At 42.2% G+C, this 23,093-nt stretch overlaps 1 protein-coding gene across 1 annotated transcript in view; it reads right to left on the bottom strand.

The window, feature by feature from the left end:
• The window catches only part of pde6c (phosphodiesterase 6C, cGMP-specific, cone, alpha prime), a 40,192-nt gene extending 18,366 nt beyond the window's left edge, over window positions 1-21,826 (bottom strand). The window contains exons 1-7 of the mRNA XM_072239747.1: window positions 21,350-21,826; window positions 9,000-9,152; window positions 8,813-8,902; window positions 3,827-3,967; window positions 2,865-2,939; window positions 2,696-2,760; window positions 2,542-2,608 (exon numbers count right to left, since the gene is read on the bottom strand). Of these exons, the coding sequence (XP_072095848.1) occupies window positions 2,542-2,608; window positions 2,696-2,760; window positions 2,865-2,939; window positions 3,827-3,967; window positions 8,813-8,902; window positions 9,000-9,152; window positions 21,350-21,826 (1,068 nt within the window). The remainder of the gene's footprint in view (window positions 1-2,541; window positions 2,609-2,695; window positions 2,761-2,864; window positions 2,940-3,826; window positions 3,968-8,812; window positions 8,903-8,999; window positions 9,153-21,349) is intronic.
• Window positions 21,827-23,093: the final 1,267 nt, after the last annotated feature.

Raw genomic sequence — 23,093 nt, forward strand, 5'->3', positions numbered from 1 at the left:
TCCTGTAAGATTTTTTTGATTCCAATCAGCAAGAACATTGGATAAAATGAGAGGAACAAAGGATTCAAGCAGGTACACATAGGGATCTAGAAAGAAAAAAGAGAATAAAACAGGAAAAGGAGCAAAAGTAGTTATGGACCAAAACTCTAAGAATTTAGCAAAAGCAATAGAGATTCAAGACAAAATAGTAAAGAGAGTTACTGCTGGTTGACATTCCCGCAACAATGAATGTGTACCAATTGTAGAGGCAGCCTCACAAGCAACAGGATAAATTTTTGGCAACAGCTGATAAACACAAGTGGAGGGTGATATGTCCACCCTGTGACCAAGGAAAAGGTGAAAGGTGGTGAATAGTCGTCAGCAGTCAGGTAAGGCCATTAGTGGAATGAGTTCCTTCGGTGGCAAGATCAGGTAAGGAAGCAGATATTCAGCCAAAGGCAACAAGAGGAAGATGAACCACAAACAAAAGAAAACATACTACTGGAGGAACTAAGTCAGGTAGCATCTGTGGAGGCAAATGGATAGTCATCATTTCAGGTTGAGACCCTGCATTATGACTGCAGAGAAGAAACAGTTGGAAAAGGAGGTGAGAGGGAGGGGTGAAGGAGATTGAAGGGTGGAGGTAGGAGATAGTGGCTGGTGGATGATTGGTAGAGACAGGAGAGAAAAAAAAAGAGTGGGCACAAGATCTGATAATCAGATCTGAAATCTGGTAAGTAAGGAAGATTGCAAGCAGAATTGTATCAGGGTGGGATGATGGGCTAATTGAGTGGGAGGAGGGGATAGGAAACTCAATGGCTGTTCTGTGTGGGGCGTGATATGTGTGCGCGGGGTAGAGGAACAAATCTGGATGACAGCGGGGGTATTGTTGGAGGGTGGGAAGGAGGCAGAGATAAACTGTATAGATCATAATCTGAGAGAAAGAACCACAGCTGTCATCGGCTATCTGAAATTGAAAAAAAAAATCAATGTTCATACCTTTGAGTTGTAAACCACTCAGGTAAAATATGATATGTTGTTCTCCTGGCTGACATTGCACCTCTCCCTAGCAGTGGAGAAGGCTGAAGGCATGTTGAAATGGCAGATCATAATTGCCCCTGTGGACAGAGTGTGGGTGTAGCGCAATATGGTCACCCAGTCTACGCTTGCTCTTGCCAATGGTAAGGGAGTTCACATCAAGAGCACCGAATACAGCAAACAAGGTTGGAGGGGAGGTACCTGTGAATCTTTGTCTGACTTGGAAGGGCTGTTTTTAGTCCATGGATGGTGGTGAGGGAGGTGGTGTAGGGACAGGTGAGGTATCTCCTACAGTTCCAGGGGAATATGCCTGGGAACCAGGAGGGATGGGTAGGTGAGGATAATCAAAACAGAGAGTCATGAGGAGAATAGTCTCTGTGAAAAGCAGAAAGGAATGGGAAAGTGAAGATGTGGCAGGTGGTGCGGTGGGATCTCATGGCAGCTGCTATGACAAAGAATGATACGCTGGAAGCATAGTCGAGTGGGGGAAAGCCGAGGACCACAGAGAACATCACTGTTCTGTCTGAAGAGAGGTGGGTGGTGAGGGGAGAAGAAAGCAGAAGTGAAGGAAATGTAGGAGTTGTTGGTTAGGGCTCCATCAACCACAGTATATGGAGCCCTCGTGGCTGAGACAGTTTACATGGTAAAGGAGGATATTGTTCATTGCATAAATCATCAGGTCTGATGCATTAAGACCCACCACAGCCTGAAAGGAGTTGGTACATCCTCCTGGTAAAGGTGTGAGTTTCCTTTGGGTGCTCCAGTTTCCTCCGGGTGCTCCAGTTTCCTCCCGCAGTTGAAAGACTTACCATTTGATAGGTTAATTGTTTAACGCAAATTGTCCTGAGATTAGGTCTGGGTTAAATCAAGGGTTGCTGGGCAGCTCGACTCAAAGTGCCATTAGGGATTATTCTGTGGTATATCTCAATAAATAAAAAAATAATTAAGCAAAATAAAGATTGCTCCTGAAACCTATGCAAGAGAATGGCATTTCATGTAGGGAAAGACCTCCAAAAAATTGAGATATCAGCTGAGTGACATTTTGAAATTTGTTTTGGAAATATAAATGACATATAATAAATCCAAGCAACACACACAGAAAGCTGGAGGAACTCAACTGGCCAGGCAGCATCCACTGAGCTCCTGCAGCATTCTGTGTGTGTTGCTTGGATTTCCAGCATCTGCCCGTTTTCTTTCATTTGTAATAAACTCAACTTATTTTATTAGTTATGGCATATTCTTTAGGCAAATCCTTTTTATTTACACTAATGATTTTGTTTGTAAAATAGATTTACAATCTAAAGTGCTATTGCACAGCTAAACTCTAATCTCTTCCATCATACATTAAGGAAAACTAATAGTACAGACCCTTTCACTAATGATTGGAATTCTGGTTACCAATCCCTTGATTGCTTGAATACCCATTCACTTATGTAATGATAGACTGTATGAAAAGTATAATACTAACTTCCTTTAATCATATAAATATAACAAGTTATTCACAACTTATAGAAATCTACTCACAAAACCATTTTCAGCAACATATGTTGGCAGGCCGCTCACAAGGGACCAATGATCTGCTGGAGGAGACCTAATGGAAAAAATAGCGGTAGAGTTATACCTTGTCCTGTCTTGGGAAATAGGCCTTGCTACTATGTAAAACAGTGTTAATACTTACGGGATGACTTTAATTTCCTCTTTTCCCTCCAGCAAATAATCGATGATCTTGTAAAAGTTAATTTCCTGAATAATTTGAGAGACAGTTATTTGTCAGAGGTACAGAAACACATGATATATTTTGGAAACTGACTATGCAAAAGATGGAGATATATTTTCTGTACACTTACTCTGCCATCTGGGGTCTTTGGACCTTTGTAAGGGGGGACTTCACCCATCAGGATTGGCCATTCATCAAAAAATTCCTATGATACATATTGCATTTCATTAAATATGTATTTAATTCAATAATTCATATTCATGCTTTTTGATTGTGGATGGTAATTGTAAAGAATCGTCCAAAGAATGATATACAGTGGATTCTAGTTGATTGGGCCATCAGTTCATCAGAACAGCCACTTATTTCGGACAACTCTTAAAGAACAAAATTGTAATTAAGAAAATGAAAGGGATTCCTTTTGTTTATTTGGGACAGGATGTCGCTTAATTATGGCAGGAGGCTGTTGCCAAGCAGGTTCTATATAGCATCAGTCGCACGCAGTTGTGCGGCTGTGTGTAGAGTGAACAGTTCTTAAAATGGCATCAGTTGCATGTGTTTATGGTCAGAAAGCAATGAGTTTTGTCATTGTTAGTGAGAAATAAGCAACAAGACAATTCTGAGCTGTTTTGCTCACTGTGATTTCAAGCATTCAGACTTGGAGATGGCAGGAACAGCCAGGAATGAAAATGAAACAATTTCACTACTTCCAACAGAACTACAAAGAATTTGAAGGCGTCAACAATGATCTTGAATGTTACAGTGAAAATGAAGATTTGAGGGATGTAGTTATTGATAGCATTGTATGAAGGCAGTACATTATCTGCACTAGGCGTCTACATTGACTTTGTTCATTGTGTACACTGGACAAATTCCTACATTGATAACCATTAGGAACTAATGCAGTTTTATAGTACTACAGTAGCATTGATAGTGTTCTAATTTGTTCTGTATTTAATTTGATTTGTTACTCAGTTTGCCTTTATATCTTTTTAACTTTCCATGAAACTTTGGCAATTGAGGCAACCGCTTCATTGAGCCAAAATGCACTGGTTCCAATGTGTCCCAGTTAACCAGAATCCACAGTACAACTACCTTTTGTTTGGTCATATCCAGCAGAGCGACCGAATATCTTTCAACATTTAAATAAAGTCGAATCGTGTACAAAGCTTTGTGAAATTGACGTTCAATATCTGTTAGTTCTTCAAACACCTTGTTAGCAGACCATAGCAGAATCTGTTGATAGAGAGCAAAAATACATTTACCAGGATGCATGAGGAAGAAGAAATTCTTATCGGTAAATCTGGTTTACAACTTGAATTGTGAAGTACCTAAAGGATGAATATTCAAAGAGTTGTTCAGAGCTCAGGAACCATTGAGTGTGAAGGCATTGTTTTTTGGGGGAAGGCTAGTCTTATGCATGAAAGAAAAACAAGCTAATTTTGGAACACCAGAACAAAAGTGGGCTATGCAAACTCAAGATCGTTTCTACTATTCCTTTCCCACCTTCTCTTGTACATATGACCAGTCAATATTCATGATATTCATAAGTAATATAGAGTTGCTGTGCTGAAAGGTGATAGGAGAACTCCTACTGAATAGGCCCAGAAAAGAAACCTTATACGTTTCCCAGATCTAGGTGTAGCCTATCTAGATTGATATCTTGTGTGATTTGAATTCTGTGAAATCATATGTGGACAGTCCAATATAATGAATTATTTACATCACCATATCCAGCAAATATGGGAAACTGAAGGAGGTACGACAAGTGCACGAGGCACAAAAAAAAAGATCCTGAATCTTTTCACTGGAAGATACAAGGAGCATTGAACCAAACAGTTGATTTGTAATCATATCCAGAGGTTCTGGTGGGTGCCAGCTTCAATCTGGATGCAGTTCACTGGATGTGTCCTGAAAAACATCAACATGGACATTGATATATACAAGCCATCCCCAGGTAGCAAATGAGTTCTGCTATTACAGACGTCCACAAGTTGATTTGGTCCTTAAGTTGGAAAATGCAGAAAAAACCACTCAACGTGGTAAATATATCCCTTCAGTAACTGAATGAATGGCACCAAAAGCACACTAGACTGAGAATAAAGAACAATGACTAGAAGGGAGATAGGATGTATGTCTGTTTGTCAGACATTTGAACTTAGTAAGATCATGATAGCTCATTTATACATAGGGGTGCCCATAGTTGGGTATTTGTAACACAGAATGACCTGTATCTTCTTTCTTTGATGGTGACCAAGGTCTAAGGAAGGTTACGATGGTAGCATATAGATTATGTGCCCAAACCAATTTATTCACAGTTTACAAATTTTTGAGCATCAAATAGGAAATTATTTCCTTGGGCCATGAAAATACCCAATTCAAAGCTATGTGCGAAACCGTAGTAAATGAGTTAACAATGGTACAGACATTTGCCCTGTATGTTGATGCAGCAGTTAGTACAACTGCATCACAGTTCAAGGACCTGATTTCAGATACATCCTTTCATCACAAACTGCTCCATTTTCCCACATCCCAAAACCATGCTGAGTGAATTAATTGACTCCTGCAAATTCTCCCAGTGTAGGTTAATAGCGAGAAGAAGCCAAGAGTATTTGGTGGGCATTTGTGGGAGAGAACGTTGCAACAGTGTGAGGAGTAAGGAGTAGGGAAAGGAAACCGGTGGGATTGCTGCCCTGGACCAAAAGGTCAATTTGAAAATCCACTGATGCAAGATTATCTTTCCTATCCCTGCTAGTAAGGCTAATAGCGCTCACTTGTACATGGATTTTGAAAATCTCCGGGTATTACATTAAAGAGATGTGACACTGAATAGAGCTCAGAGGTCAGGGATAATTTTGTAGTTTCGAAGGCTTTATTTACACAGACAGCTTTACTGAAAGGTGGAGTCAGGGTCCGACTTAGTTTGTTTCCCCCGCAGAGGGTATTGGTTCTTTGTAGCAGAATCAGTTAGACCTGATTTCTTCTATTTTAATTCATAGAACACCAGAAAATAGTGGAAGGACACCATCTTGCATAACCACTCAGTGCAAATGTGGCTGATCTATCACAGGCCTCAACATCTGCTCAGTGCCAAATTCCCACAGCCCTCAGTCCCCCGACCTCTCAAAAATGTAGCTATCTCACTCTAAATATTTCTAATGATCTAGGCACCGCAATTCTCTGAGGTAGAGATTTCCCAAGATTCACTACTCTCTGAAGAGAAGTCTCTACGTATCTATGTACACGTGTTGGCGCGTGGCCAAGTGGTTAAAATATTCGTCTAGTGATTTGAAGGTCGCTAGTTCAAGCCTTGGCTGAAGCAGCGTGTGTGTCCTTGAGCAAGGCACCTTACCATACATTGCTGTGTGATGACACCGGTGCCAAGCTGCATGGGACCTAATGCCCTTCCAATAGACAATAGGTGCGGGAGTAGGCCATTCAGCCCTTCAAGCCAGCACCGCCATTCACTGTGATCATGGCTGATCATCCACTATCAGTATCCGGTTCCTGCCTTATCCCCATAACCTTTGATTCCGCTATCTTTAAGAGCTCTATCCATCTCTTTCTTGAAAGCATCCAGAGACTTGGCCTCCACAGCCTTCTGGGGCATAGTATTCCATACATCCACCACTCTCTGGGTGAAAAAGTTTTTCCCTCAACTCCGTTCTAAATGGCCTACCCCTTATTCTTAAACTGTGGCCTCTGGTTCTGGATTCACCCATCAGCGGGAACATGCTTCCTACCTGCAGCGTGTCCAATCCCTTAATAATCTTATATGTTTCAATAAGATCCCCTCTCAGCCTTCTAAATTCCAGAGTATACAAGCCCAGTCGCTCCAATGTTTCGACATATGACAGTCCCGCCATCCCGGGAATTAACCTTGTGAACCTGCGCTGCACTCACTCAATAGCAAGAATGTCCGTCCTCAAATTTGGGAGACCAAAACTGCACACAGTACTCCAGGTGTGGTCTCACCAGGGCCCTGTACAGCTGCAGAAGGACCTCTTTGCTCTTATACCCAATTCCCCTTGTTATGAAGGCCAGCATGCCATTAGCTTTTTTCACTGCCTGCTGTACTTGCATACTTGCTTTCAGTGACTGATGCACAAGAACACCTAGATCTCATTGTGCTTCCCCTTTTCCTAACTTGACTCCATTTAGATAATAATCTGCCTTCCCATTCTTACCACCAAAGTGGATAACCTCACATTTATCCACATTAAACTGCATCTGCCATGCATCTGCCCACTCACCCAGCCTGTCCAAGTCACCCTGCATTCTCATAACATCCTCCTCATATTTCACACTGCCTCCCAGCTTTGTGTCATTGGTAAATTTGCTAATGGTACTATTAACCTCCTCATCTAAATCATTAATATATATTGTAGATAGCTGCGGTCCCAGCACTGAATCCTGCGGTACCCCACTGGTCATCGCCTGCCATTCCGAAAGGGACCCATTAATCGCTACTCTTTGTTTTCTGTCAGCCAGCCAATTTTCAATCCATGTCAGTACTCTGCCTCCAATACCACGTGCCCTAATTTTGCCCACTAATCTCCTATGTGGGACTTTATCAAAGGCCTTTCTGAAAGTCCAGGTACACTACATCCACTGGCTCTCCCTTGTCTATTTTCATAGTTACATCCTCAAAAAATTCCAGAAGATTAGTCAAGCACGATCTCCCCTTCATAAATCCATGCTGACTCGGACCAATCCTGTTACTACTATCCAGATGTGTCGTAATTTCATCTTTTATAATTGACTCCAGCATCTCTCCCACCACCGACGTCAGGCTAACCGGTCCATAATTCCCCGTTTTCTCTCTTCCTTCCTTCTTGACGAGAGGGACAACATTAGCCACCCTCCAATCCACAGGAACTGATCCTGACAAATTCGGTGGCGTGGAGAGGGGAGACTTGCAGCATGGGCAACTGCTGGTCTTCCATACAACCTTGCCCAGACCTGCACCCTGGAAAACTTCCAAGGCGCAAATCCATTGTCTCACGAGGCTAACGGATGCCTATAATGTATGCATGATCAGCCCCTTATCTCAAAATTAAGTCCCCTCATTTGAAACTCTTCTAACAAAATCATCTCAATGTCTGCTCTGTCAAGCCCTCGTAGGATCCTGTATGTTTCAATAAGATTGCCACTCACTTTTCTTAATCATTAATGAATACAACACCAACTTAATCCACTTCTCCGAACAGACAGAGTAGAAACTTGGTGAACTAAATGTGTACACAGTGCAAACTGAGGCACTTTTCTACTTCGGTACATAGGTGTCATTATTACTCGTATATTATTGTTACACACCTTGAGACCAGTATTCTGGAATGCAAGTCTCAGTGCTCATCCGGGATGCTGCTGGAGTCCAGACTGTTATTGTGGATGGGACACAGCCATTTCTTGCTAACAAGTGGAATGGATCAGCTTGCCTGATGACTGGCTTGAGTGGGTATCCATCTTGAGATGTATCAATGAAGGTAAATGCAGTCACTCATCTCTCATGGTAACAATTTGAGTTTGACAACTGAAGATGAGAAAGCTGACAGCACCTCCTCTGTGCATTAGGTGTTCCAACGTTTATGACTAGATGAAGCGGACCCTCATAACATTGAACTAATCCACTGGACACGGGAAGCTGAGATGCTGTCTTTGCTGTTTGTTATGCATGTACTAGATTTACATTGCAACATTTTGGTGTCCACCATTTGAGAACATCTGCTCAGGTACTCACTATTTGCAAAGTAATCGCGAAGTAATGAAAGTGAATGTTTCTATTTGTTTAATGACTTGATATGAGATGATCATAAATATTGAAATAGAAATAAAGCATGCAAGATTTTTGTGATTCTTGAGCAGTATGAACAGTTGAGAATTAATGTATAGTAGTAATATCATATCACTTTGATTGCTTTATCAGCTGTGAGGAAGAATCTTGGCATTTTGGAATTTCTGCTTGGACTCCATCATGTTATTTTCCTTCCCATAATATTAGTTTATTAAATGTAATATCACCCTTTCAATAAGATATAACGTGTGAGCATTAAAGAAAGGAATAATTTGATAAAATATTACCTGTGACCTTCGCTGTTCCACATTGTAGAGGTAATTGACATGGGAGAATTTCAGTGCTAGTGATGCAAAATTCAGATACTTTGTGAAAACCTTGGAATATAAAATACACACAAGTAGATTATCAGTAAATTGATTCGATTTGTTCTCAAGACTTGCACAAAAATCTTACGTTCTTATCTGTTTTTACCTCTTGGTCCTCTTTTGTGAACTGTGGCTCGCCAATTTTGTTGACCAACATCAGAACTGCTAATACTTCCTTCCCCTGTACCAGAGGGGCAGCTAGGATGTTCAAGGTTGTGTACCCAGTCTGTTTATCAACAAATGCAGAAAAATGGATGTCCTAGGACAGAAAAAGAGAGTCACATTGCAACTTGCTCCAAAACATGTTGTAGTCTATTTTTTGTTTGTCAATATGAACGTTCTTGCATTTCATTTAATTCGGTTACATAGAGTCATTGAAATACATGGCCTTATCTTTTCTAGTCCCATTTGTTGTTATTAGGCCCATCTACTCCTTTCCAATCCAAGAACCTTACTGTACATGTCAGATCAGTGACTTTATCAAATGGGAATTTATTGAATGAAAATCCAGCACTTTACACTTACTCCACACACCTCATATCTACACTGCCACAGTCACTGTCCTACTGTGTTTTCATAAGTCTTTATGCTACCTAAATAAAAAGAGTTCCTCTATCAAAAAGTCACTTCCGTCACTTTATCATTTCATGTCAGAGTCACCTTATGTTTGGAAACTGCCGCACCTAGCATCACTTTATAAACATACAATGACTCCATGTATGTAAGCTAATCTTATGTATTACTTGTACATTGTGCTTCATAGGATTTCTTTTATATTTATTGTGTTGTTTTTCTCTATGCTGCATCAGATCCAGAGTAACAATCATTTCTTTCCTTACACTCATGACAATAAACAATCCTGAAGCAAAAACACAGCCAGCTAGTTTCTGTGAGAAAGAGGGAAAAATCATGAAAACTGTAGCTGTTAGCTGAAGAGCTCACAGAATAATCACTCATAGAAAGAAAGCTCTAATTTTCCTGGACTTTTATTTTTCTGTGACTCCAAAGTTTCGGCTAAAAGCTTCATGAGCATCTGTAAGACTTTTTGTTACTCTTTCTGCACTATTACAGAGATCAACAAAAATTCAAAGCTATTGAAAAATATTTTGGGGATTTAATAACCCTTTAGTGTTATTGTTTGCCTTAGATGGAGATACAAAGCAGATCCTAATGTTTATATTATAGAGCCCACTCCTAGTATAGTACGGAAAAACTGAGGGAGAAACAGAGCTAATGCTTCATTCAGATCAACAATCCTTCATCGATTCTGAAACATTATCTCTGTCTCTCCCTCCAGAGACGTTGCCTGACCTGCTGAGTGGTTCTAACATTTTCCATTAGATTTCCACAAGCAGTGTGAAATTGGCATAATAATCTTAAACTTCCACTGATACTCTGAAGGTGTTCAATGGCCTCTATAAGCTCATTCAATTTTCCTTTCCCTAAAGTTAGTTCGACCAATGTTAAATAATCCAAAGCATTATTTTTCCTGCTTTGTTCTGGCTTACCAGGTGATTTATCAGATACAGGAATAATAACATGCAAGAGCCCTAAGGTTCACGTGTAAGTGAGTTCACTGAAGGGAGATTACTTGAGATGTCCCAAACCAATGACGAACACAATCTGCATGGATAAGGTGTCTCCTGAAAAATGAACGTCTTTGTGATCCTTCTTGATCTCCAACCTCAAACAATCTTATGATTTTAAAAGGATTATCCATGATTGTCATGATTTAGCAAGTGGTTACAAGTCAATAGCTGTAAAGCTTGACGTAATAACATGTGAAACTGCTCTAATGACAAATTCAAAGTGCATTCAGTCCATCAATTATTGCAAATCATTATTTAGTCAGGCACATACATTATGCTTGCATATAAATAAACATGAACACATATCAAATTTGCATGTAAAATATTCATTGGATCATGCATCACAGAAACAGGCCCATCAGCTCACTGTGTATGGACTATAACTATACTAATCCTATTTACCAGGACTTCATTAGCTTTCTATGTGTTGGCAATTTAAATGCTTATCTGGATGCCAAATATTCAGACCAGATTTGCCTCTACTGACCACACAGATTCCAGCCATTCTCAAGATAAATAACTTCTTCCTCAAGTCCCCTTGAAATGTACCACACTTTACCCTCTGGATTTAGATCTCTCCGCTTTGGGGAAATATTTCTTACTGTCTGTCCTATCTATATCCAGCAGTTTTATATCCTTCTCAGTTGCCCCCTCAGCCTCCTCTGCTTTAAGTAAAAACATGACCTATCCTCATATCTGGAAAGTTCCATCCCATGCATGCAACACCCTGTGATTTGCCTCTGCACCCTCTCCAGTGCATATCATTAATATTCATATCTGACGTGATTTTGCCATGGCTATATGTACACGAGTTGTGGACATCATCCAAGTATATACTGCCATTAATGTACATGTAACACATGGAGAGACAGTGCATACACAAAAAAAATTTGAAGAAATATAATCATGCATTTGCAGGAAATCCAAAATCAAAACAGAATGCTAGCACTGTTCAGCAGCTCAGTTGACACGTGTGCAGAGAAGAACAAAATCAATTTTTGGAATCAGTGCCCCTTCATTATAACAAATTAATTGAAATATTAACTTTTTCTCTCTCTACAACAGCTGAATATTTTGTGTACTTTTTATTTGATTTTACAGTTGAATGTTATTGCTTCTATGACTGGCGTTCTATCTCCACCTTATATAAAATTTGAGATACAAACATGTACCCTGATTTGCACCTCATTCTCCATTCACCCTTCAACAATGCTCACAGACCAATACAGGCTTCCAGTCCAGTGACCTTAAAGTAATAATTCTCATTCCTTTGTTGAAATCTTTCTGTGGCTTTGTTCTTCCCCTTCTCTATAACTTCCAAGTTTTCTTTTCCCCTCTCTCTCTTGAACAATCTTGCACTTGTGTTGCTGTGCTTATTTAGTACACATGTAAGTTTAAGTTCTATATAATTTACGTTAACTTATGTTTGTCCTCTGCCTTTTCATGTCAGAATCAAGCTTCTTATCACTAACATACATTATGTTGTGAAACATATTGTAATTCATAGTATATTTAAAATTAAATAAGTGATGTAAAAAGAGAGCAAAAGTGTACTAGGCTACTGCTAGCAAAAGCTAATTTTCAAGGCATTCATACCCTGTGCATGAATGCCTATGACAAGAAACTGACTTTTACACCCATTAATCTTGGCCTGCTCTGCATCTCCACTTTTTGCAGATCACTGTTAACTTCAGCTATTCAGACTCTTAATGTTTGGAATTTCTTTCAATGGCTGTCCTCTTAAAATGGTATTCCTTAAACCTTACCTCTCTTACAATCCTTTTAGTCATTCGTCCTAATAACTCAAAGCAATTTGTTTGATAACACCCCTGTGATATGCCTTGAAATGTTCCTACAAATAATGGCACATTTCAATACAAGTTGTTATTTGAACTAAACATCAAACAAACTGGCAATATACGAAAGAAATTCTGAAAAATTTAACAGGTTAAGAAAGAAAATAAAGTCACTGCAGGTCAATGAACTTGGGAGATTGTTATTTTGTATAAATTCTGGCTTATACCGTATTATCATTAGCAGAGTAAGAAAGGTTCGGAGCACACAGTAGACTGTCTGCTTGATGTTGTTTAAGTACAGAATGTCAGGCTTCAACAACAAAAGGCCATTCAAATTCCCTGCATACTCCCGGGCGTACCATGGCGCTGCTGCTCATCAGTGAGAATGAATGGAAACCACCTGAGCCGTGCTGTATCTCCCATCTTATAATAAATGACATGAAGCACCGAGGAGACAACTACAAAATATTTCTATGATTAAAATAACATTGTTGTTCTCACATCCAAAAGCCAAAAATAACCAACAGTATCATTCTCATTGAACCAGGACCACTATTTCAAAGGATTTGAATAAAGGATTTTGTGAAGAAATACGAGCAACACACGCACAAAATGCTGGAGGAACTCAGCAGGCCAGGCAGTTTGTGGAGAAATAAAGCAGCTACAGTATAGAAAATGCTAGAAATAAATGTTACCCTTCATTATGACAGGTATAAAATCAGCAGCTATAGCTGAAGCAGAAAAAGAAAAATATTGAAGGAAGACACCATTCAGAATGGGCAGTGACTGTCAGTGCACAAGCCACTTTGCAACTAAAATACACTCAGTGCCCACTTTATTCAGTACACTTGTACACCTGATCATTATGCAAATATCTAATCAGCCAATCATGTGGCAGCAACTCAATATGCAGACATGGAGAACACACACAAATGCTGGAGGAACTCAGCAGGCCTGGCAGCACCTAAGAAAATAGTACAGTCGAAGTACAGGACCACTGAAGGGTCTTGGACCGAAATGTCGATTGTAGTTTTCTCCATAGAAAACTAGCCTGGCCTGCTGAGATCCTCTTATCTGAGTGCAGACTTGGCCAAGTGGTTCAGTTGCTGTTCAGACCAAACATCAGGATGGGGGAAAATATGATCTGTGGCTTTGAGTGGAGAATGATTGTTGGTGCCAGACGGGGTGTTTTGAGCATTTCAGAAACTGCTGATCTCCTGGGATTTTTCACACACAACAGTCACTTGTATTTACTTAAAATGGTGCGAAAACAAGAAAACATCCAGAGTGGTAGTCCTGTGGGTGAAAATGCCTTGTTAATGAGAGAGGTCAGAGGAGATTAGCCAGACTGGTTCCAGCTGACAGGAAGGTGACATTACTCTATTTGAGTTACATCTCTGAACACACAACACATCAAACCTTGAAGTGGATGAGCTACAGCAGCAGGCGGCCACAAACATACACTCAGTACCCACTTACCAGCAGACATCCCTCGTCTCCTGCATATTGATAGCGGCTCCCTGACGGCCGCAAATTATATCAGAGAGAGAGGGACAGAGAGAGAGAGAAAAAAAGAAAATCAATCCTGATTGGTCTCTCTTTGTGCTAAGTAGACCTATCAGAAGCTTTACAGTCGACCTCTTTCTCTCTCTCTCATTGTCCATCAGTTCAGTTTAGTGTCCTGCAGCACCATGGCAGAGTGTTGCAAAAAAAAGAAAATATAAAACGTACTTCACCCCAGACAACACTAAAATGTACCTCTGCCTAGTAGTGGTCAAAAATAATGACAGTGTTGCTTGCTACACTGTTTGCAACAGTGACTTTTCTATTGACCATGGTGGGTTAAATGACTGTAAAAGACATGTTGAGGTGAGTTTAACTGGTGTTCACCGCCCAGATGAGGAGCTTTTTATTGGGTACCTGGCAAGGAGGCAGTTGATAGGCAAGGAAGCACAAGAGAGCTCCCCCCTTACAAGACAAAGCAGTTCTTCAAAGATGCCAGAGCATTTTATGTCAGGTGCTTTCAAAAGATCTTGGAGAAGTTCCCAATGAGAGACCAAATCTTGAAAAATCTGTCAGTGGTCAATACAGAGAGCCAAGATGAGGTGAATTCAGAGCAGATTTTGACTTTGGCAGAGAGATTTCCAAATGTGATCAAGGCAGATGCAAGAGAACAGCTCCACTTGGAAGTCCTGGATTATGTCTCAACTAACCTTGAAGGACTGGTGCCAAACTACAAAAGTTTGCAAATTAATGAGTTCTGGGGGAAGCTGTCCAAGGTAAAATCTGTGAGCACAGGGCAGTTGAGATTCAAAGAGCTCTGCCAGTTGATGAAGCTGCTTTTGGTGCTGCCAAATTTGAATTGTGATGTAGAAAGGCCATTCAGGATGGTGCGTCACATTAAGACAGAATTCCGAAGTCAGCTGTTTCACAAAACACTTGTGAATCTGATGTCTTGCAAAATTAACAAATTTATGAGGTTGAGACTTCTAGCAAAATGCTCAAATCTGCCAAGCAAGCCACATCATAGTACAAGGAAAGTTTGGAAAAGAAATAGAAAAGCTATTTGCATTAGCATTGAGACTGCCAACAAAATACCCAACAAGGAATATATATGTGTAAATAGTTTCAGTATGTGACCAAATAAATTGTTGTGTTCTTTCATAATCAAATATCCTGTATACATACACCCTTGGAGGTCGACCCGGGGGGGGGGGGGGGGAGGGTTGGTGGTGGGATATCTGTACTAGGTACATGAAGCACCTAATAAAGTGACCACCGAGTGTATTCCATGCAGTGTTTTAGACTATTATTAAAATATCAGGCACTAAACTTTGCAGGGAAATTAAACATACCAATAAGGTGTCAGAAGGAATCAGTAAGCTGCATATCACAATAACACATCTTAGTCTACAACGTAAGAATGTTTAACATCTGTTGCAGACTTCTACTGCATACCAGCTCAAATACTTGTCCCAGTATTTGGTTTTAGTGTCATTTTCCAAATGTTATTTTCTATATATAATCCTCCCTATACTAGTGGAGTTCCATTTTCATAACCCATTCCCTCAAGATGTTGGTATGTTTTCTTGTGTGATCTCTGTCCAGTTTTGTTTACTTTTTCCTCAGTTTCAATTTTGCTACCAGAGGCGTTATGCTGCAGTCACCTCCACAGGCCACAGATCTGAGGCTTTTCATTTACCAATGTCTTACTATTTCGTTTTCCCTAAAATTTATGGACTTTACAAATCCCCCACTCATCTCCCCTCTACTGCTTTCAGCATCTTAATCCGGGTTACATTTTTTGCTATGTCTCTCAGCTAAAAATACATCACAAGAACCTTTAAGAAAAAAAAACAGGCTTTAAGAACAGGGGAAGTAGAATGGAGAAGGTTACATTTCCAAAGTAGTTCAAAGTTACAGTAAAATGTGAATAGGGAAGGCAAAGGGATTGGGTATGAGGATAAGGCACAGGAACCCGAGGAGTAGAACCTCAGTGCACCATGGTAGTGCATGACACTATTACACCTCTGGGCGTACCGAAGTTCAGAGTTCACTTCCGGCGTCGTCAGTAAGTGGTTTGTAAGTTCTCCCTGTGGGTTTCCTCTGGGTGTTCCAATTTCCTCCCACAGTCCAAAGACACAATAGTTAGTAGGTTAATTGGTCATTGTAAACTGTCCTGTGATGAGCCTAGGCTTAAGAAGATGGGTTGCTGTGTGGTACAGGTCGTTGGGCCGCAAGGGCCTGTTCTGTACTGTACTTCTAAATAAATAGAGTGAAAACTCCAATGTGGAAAGGGGTCTGGACAACAAGAAAAAGCATGGAGATGAAACAGGGTAATGTAAAGTGAAAGGGAAAAGGGAAAAACTCCACAACACACTGCTGCCCCCCAGCACATATGTAAATCCTGACGAAGGGTCTTGGCCTGAAACGTCGACTGCACCTCTTCCTAGAGATGCTGCCTGGCCTGCTGCGTTCACCAGCAACTTTTATGTGTGTTGCTATGTACACCCTGTCTGAATGCCCTGCTGCCCCCCACCACTCCCCAACCCACAGACACACTCTCATCCTGCACTGGTCAATTTTTAAGATTCAAGATTCAAAGCAATTTATTATCAAAGAATTTACGAACTATACCTCTTGAAATTTGTCTGCTTACCAGTAGCCACAAAGCAAGAAACTGAATAACTCAATTTTTAGAAAAAGACCAAAAAACCACAGCACAGAGAAAGTGAGAGGGGAAAAAAAACACACACACATCATGAACCAACCTCCCTACTGTCTGTGGCGATAGTTCACCACAATTTGCTTCAGAAAAAATGTTCGAAGGAATGTTTTTAGTTGAATCTCTTGCCTTATGATCTACCAGTAAACTGTAACATATCTTCAGTACCACCATCTTAAACCAGAAGTTTGGAATATCTTTCATTGCTGTGGTTCACATCTTTGTACTGCTACTTGTTTTATTATAACAGTGCCTGTAACTTTATACTGTCTTACATAAACATGCATCTCACACTTTATGTCAACCTGTCAATCTTCAGGCCATGTCACTCCGGAACTCATCCTAACATTACTTGGTGACTGTATGTGCTGGATTTGGGTGGCGGGTGCAGATATGTCTCTACTAAAGGAGGTGTAAGATGACTCTTCCCTCCAATAGCCTGCAGATTGTGCTAGGACAAAGTGTGGCACCTGCTTAGTGCTCTACCCCCCACAGCGATCAGGGTCAGGTGATGTCATGGGAGCAAGTGACGGATGGCCGTATGAGCAGCTGGCGCATATCTCAAGTCTGGGTTCTGTAACCACTGATGCCAGGCAGACAATCTGTGAAGAGTATTGATAATGGCTGGGGTCACCCATCTTATAATGACATTGCCCAAAAGAAGGCAACGGCAATGTAGAAAAATTTGCCAAGGAAATTCATGGTCATAGACCATGATTGTAGACGTCATATGACACGGCACATGATGATGATGATGATATGCAGGATTGTAACTATTTGTGCTGTGTGTGACTATATGTATTGTGTTTTGCACCTTGGCCTCAGGGGAACAATGTTTCATTTAACTATATACCCGTGTATGGTTGAATGACAATAAACTTGAACTCGAAAAAGGAAAACAACAGGAATTCTGCAGATGCTGGAAATTCAAGCAACACACATCAAAGTTGCTGGTGAACGCAGCAGGCCAGGCAGCATCTGTAGGAAGAGGTGCAGTCAATGTTTCAGGCCGAGACCCTTCGTCAGGACTAACTGAAGGAAGAGTGAGTAAGGGATTTGAAATTTGGAGGGGGAGGGGGAGATCCAAAATGATAGGAGAAGACAGGAGGGGGAGGGATAGAGCCAAGCGCTGGACAGGTGATAGGCAAAAGGGGATACGAGAGGATCATGGGACAGGAGGTCCGGGAAGAAAGACAAGGGGGAGGGGGCCCAGAGGATGGGCAAGAGGGACAGAGGGAGAAAAAGGAGAGTGAGAGAAACCCTCCCCTCTCCATTGACACCCCCAGCCTCCCCCCTCCCCCCTCTGATCCCAGCTCTCATCCGTGCCGGGTCTTTACCATCCCCTCCGACCTTCAACTGTCGGAGGCAGAACGCTCTGTTCTCAGTAAGGGCCTCACCTTTGTCCCCCTTCGCCCACACCTCAGCGAGTTCCCTGTTCGCCACGATGCGGAACTTTTCTTCCGCCGTCTCCGTCTCCGAGCCTACTTCTTCGGCAAGGACTCTTCCACTCCCACCGATGACCCCTTCTCCCGTCTTCAACCCTCCTCTTCTTCATGGACACCCCGCTCTGGTCTTCTGCCTGCTCTGGATCTCTTTATCGCTAATTGCCGACGGGACATCAACCATCTCGACTTCACCGCACCTTGTCCCCATTCCAACCTCACTCCTTCAGAACGCTCTGCTCTCCACTCCCTCCGCACTAATCCTAACCTTATTATTAAACCCGCCGATAAGGGGGGTGCTGTTGTAGTCTGGTGTACTGACCTCTACCTTGCCGAGGCACAGCGACAACTCGCGGATACCTCCTCTTATTTACTCCTCGATCGTGACCCCACTAAGGAGCACCAGGCCATTGTCTCCCACCGACTTTATCCGCTCAGGGGATCTCCCATCCACTGCTTCCAACCTTACAGTTCCCACACCCCGCACTTCCCGTTTCTACCTCCTACCCAAGATCCACAAACCTGCCTGTCCTGGCCGACCTATTGTCTCAGCTTGCTCCTGCCCCACCGAACTCATTTCTGCATACCTCGACACTGTTTTATCATCCCTTGTTCAATCCCTTCTCACGCTCTTAAACTTTTCGATGATTTTAAGTTCCCTGGCCCCCAACGCTTTATTTTCACCATGGATGTCCAGTCCTTATATACTTCCATCCCCCATCAGGAAGGTCTTAAAGCTCTACGCTTCTTTTTGGATTCTACACCTAATCAGTTCCCCTCTACCACCACTCTGCTCCGTCTAGCGGAATTAGTCCTTACTCTTAATAATTTCTCCTTTGGCTCCTCCCACTTCCTCCAAACTAAAGGTGTAGCTATGGGCACCCGTATGGGTCCTAGCTATGCCTGCCTTTTTGTTGGGTTTGTGGAACAATCTATGTTCCGTGCCTATTCTGGTATCTGTCCCCCACTTTTCCTTCGCTACATCGATGACTGCATTGGCGCTGCTTCCTGCACGCATGCAGAACTCGTTGACTTTATTAACTTTGCCTCCAATTTTCACCCTGCCCTCAAGTTTACCTGGTCCATTTCCAACACCTCCCTCCCCTTTCTAGATCTTTCTGTCGCTGTCTCTGGAGACAGCTTATCCACTGATGTCTACTATAAGCCTACTGACTCTCACAGCTATCTGGACTATTCCTCTTCTCACCCTGTCTCTTGCAAAAACGCCATCCCCTTCTCGCAATTCCTCCGTCTCCGCCGCATCTGCTCTCAGGATGAGGCTTTTCATTCTAGGACGAGGGAGATGTCTTCCTTTCTTAAAGAAGGGGGCTTCCCTTCCTCCACTATCAACTCTGCTCTTAAACGCATCTCCCCCATTTCATATACATCCGCTCTCACTCCATCCTCCCGCCACCCCACTTGGAATAGGGTTCCCCTGGTCCTCACCTACCACCCCACCAGCCTCCGGGTCCAACATATTATTCTCCGTAACTTCCGCCACCTCCAACGGGATCCCACCACTAAGCACATCTTTCCCTCCCCCCCTCTCTCTGCATTCCGCAGGGATCGCTCCCTACACAACTCCCTTGTCCATTCGTCCCCCCCATCCCTCCCCACTGATCTCCCTCCTGGCACTTATCCGTGTAAGCGGAACAAGTGCTACACATGCCCTTACACTTCCTCCCTTACCACCATTCAGGGCCCCAAACAGTCCTTCCAGGTGAGGCAACACTTCACCTGTGAGTCGACTGGGGTGATATACTGCGTCCGGTGCTCCCGATGTGGCCTTTTATATATTGGCGAGACCCGACGCAGACTGGGAGACTGCTTTGCTGAACATCTACGCTCTGTCCGCCAGAGAAAGCAGGATCTCCCAGTGGCCACACATTTTAATTCCACATCCCATTCCCATTCTGACATGTCCATCCATGGCCTCCTCTACTGTAAAGATGAAGCCACACTCAGGTTGGAGGAACAACACCTTATATTCCGTCTGGGTAGCCTCCAACCTGATGGCATGGACATCGACTTCTTTAACTTCCGCTAAGGCCCCACCTCCCCCTTGTACCCCATCTGTTACTCATTTTTATGCACATTCTTTCTCTCACTCTCCTTTTTCTCCCTCTGTCCCTCTGAATATACCTCTTGCCCATCCTATGGGTCCCCCCCTTGTCTTTCTTCCCGGACCTCCTGTCCCATGATCCTCTTGTATCCCCTTTTGCCTATCACCTGTCCAGCTCTTGGCTCTATCCCTCCCCCTCCTGTCTTCTCCTATCATTTTGGATCTCCCCCTCCCCCTCCAACTTTCAAATCCCTTACTCACTCTTCCTTCAGTTAGTCCTGACGAAGGGTCTCGGCCTGAAACGTCGACTGCACCTCTTCCTACAGATGCTGCCTGGCCTGCTGCGTTCACCAGCAACTTTGATGTGTGTTACTCGAAAAAGGAGTAGGAAATACAAATTATATCAAGACAAGGGAGAGCATGGGAAGTGAACAAATGGAAAATTAAATAAAGGATTGAGAAAAAGAGAATTGTGAAGCAGGCTGAAAGTGATCAGGAGAAGTGTGGCCAATGCATCATGAGGTCATTGTACACCGGGTGCATAGATTTTAAACTCTAGGGACAATAAGACAAGGTAAAGCTCCAAGGAGCTGATATAAAATGAAGTGCATATAGGATTTCTTCCAATTCCACCTTATACCTTGGCCAAATCTCACCCCAACAGCTGAGAGGATCACAGGTGTCTCCCTACCATCTTTTGGGACGTTTTTTAGGAGTGCTGTGTACACAGGGCCTTTAGCTTTATCAAGGAATTGCCCCATCCATCCAGCATCCTCATCATCATGCAGGAGACTCTAATGCATAAAAGCAAGAATGGTCAGGATGGAAACAGTTTCTTCCCTCAGACCATCAGGCTTCTGAACTCCCTGTCACATCACATTTAAAGTGTCACCAGTTCATCTGTTCTATGCCTGACAATATTTAACTTATGCAACTTACTTTGTTTATGTGCAATTCATTTGAAAATTTATTCTTACTTAGCTAAATTATTGTGTATTATGTATGTGTTTTGTGTACTACTGTGCTTTACACCCTGGTCAGGAGAAACATTGTCTCATTTGACAGTATACACATATATAATTAAATGACAATAAACTTGACTTGATTTGAACTCTCCGAATGAACCTGAAAGCACCCAGAACTCTTCCCAAATGTATTTTATCTTGTGCAGACTTCACATGCCCTGCAATATTTACCTGCATGTGTGAATGTGGGACTTTACAATAATTCTCATAGATAACTTTTTTCAGGAAAACTGCTTACCTATGATGGCATATTCAAACACAAATTTTGAAAATGCAGCTGAATATTAATTAATATTAAAAATCCAAAGGTGACTTACCTTTTTAACGTCAGCAATATTTTGCACCCTCTTGGTATGTGCAGTCCATCCCACTACCCCCATATCCAATGGAAAAACTATCTCTGCCTCTGGTGCCACTAGATTACTCTCAAAACTGGAGTCTCGGGTCACACTAAAAAGTTTCGTGGCCAGTTCAGCGATACCGTTCCTCGACCTGCAGAGGAACATGCTTCCTTTGTCTGCGTTGACCAGGGTCACCATCCTCTGCAGTACCTTATGCATCTGCTTCTCCACATTGGAGACATCCTGCATCTCCCTGACCAGCTCAAACACAATGTCAGACTCTTCCAACTTGCACAGGTCCTTGAAGGAAGCTCCGTCCTTTAACTCTACCTTTGTGCCGTTGAAGATTGCAGTGATCGACTCTGGCCTGAGCTTCCTGTCAAAATATTCCTTGGCAAACTGTGGGTTGTTCTCCAAATATTGCTCGACTGCTTCTTTGCTAACGTCTCCCATGTTTGTTCCCGCGACCCTTGGTTTAGGTTTTCATCACGGAAGAAAGGCAGGGTGAAATGTTAGCAGTTCCCCTTTGATCACAGGATCACGGTTTGTTGGAGCTTCCCGGCATCCCGTGCCTCGAGAATTCTGGCCCACTCTTCCCAAAGCCGCGACAATCTTTTGAAAGTCGACAGCAGGCAAAGTCTTAGTGATTTACGGCATCTTCCAGATCGCTGCTAAACGTTACGTCAGCGATTTAAATCCTGATCGTTCTTAGATTGTGAATCCCAATTTTAATTTGCGAAAGACCAATCCCATTAGTGACTCAATACGAAAGATCACAAGTCCACGTGAGTTGGACACGGTAAATTTAAACCGCTTCTCAACCATGGGAGTTCAATGCATATGAAACCGTTATAGTTTAATGATGCTTAAAGTCTACTGGAGGAATTCAGAGGGTCGACTAGCATAGGAGATGGTGAATTGTTGACATTTCATGTCAAAACTCTTCGTCAGTCTTGAATCTCCTTCCCCCTCCTCCACAGATGCTATACGACCCGCTGAGTTCCTCGAGCAGATTTTGCAGCTCGAGATTCCACCTGCAGTCTCTTGTGTCTGCCGTTTAATGCTAGCAAGGTGATGTTTGTATAAACCTATCCAGAATCAGGTTTAATATCACTGGCATATGTCATGAAAGTTGCTAACTTAGCGGCAGCAGTATAATGCAATACATAACAAAAACTATAAGTTACAGTACTATATATATATATATATATATATATATATATATAAAAACGAAAATTAAATAAGTGCAATAAAGAGCAAAAAGAAAGACAAGAAGAGTGAGGTATTGTATACGGCTTCATTGTTCACTCAGAAATCTGATGGCGGAGGGGAAAAAGCAGTTCTTGAATCGTTGAGCGTGCGTCTTCAGGCTCCTGTACCTCCCCTTTGACGATAGCAACGAGAAAAGGGCAAGTCCTGGGTAATGGTGGTCCTTAATGACCGATGCCTGCTCTTAGAGGTATCGCCTTTTGAAAGATGTCTTTGATGCTGGGGAGTCTGGTGCCCATGATGGAGCTGATTGAGTTTGTAACTTTCCGCATCCTGTGCGGTGGCCCCTCCATTGCCAGATGGCGATGCAACCAGTGAGATGGTACATTTGTAGAAAACTGCTAGTCTTCGGTGACGCACTAAGACGACTCAAACTCTGAATGAAATATAGCAGTTGTCTGCTTTGTAATTGCATCAATATGCGGTTCCGTGTTAAAATTGTGCGAGACAG

Source organism: Mobula birostris, chromosome 21 (assembly GCF_030028105.1).
Source record: "Mobula birostris isolate sMobBir1 chromosome 21, sMobBir1.hap1, whole genome shotgun sequence".
NCBI classification, from domain to species: Eukaryota; Metazoa; Chordata; class Chondrichthyes; order Myliobatiformes; family Myliobatidae; genus Mobula; species Mobula birostris.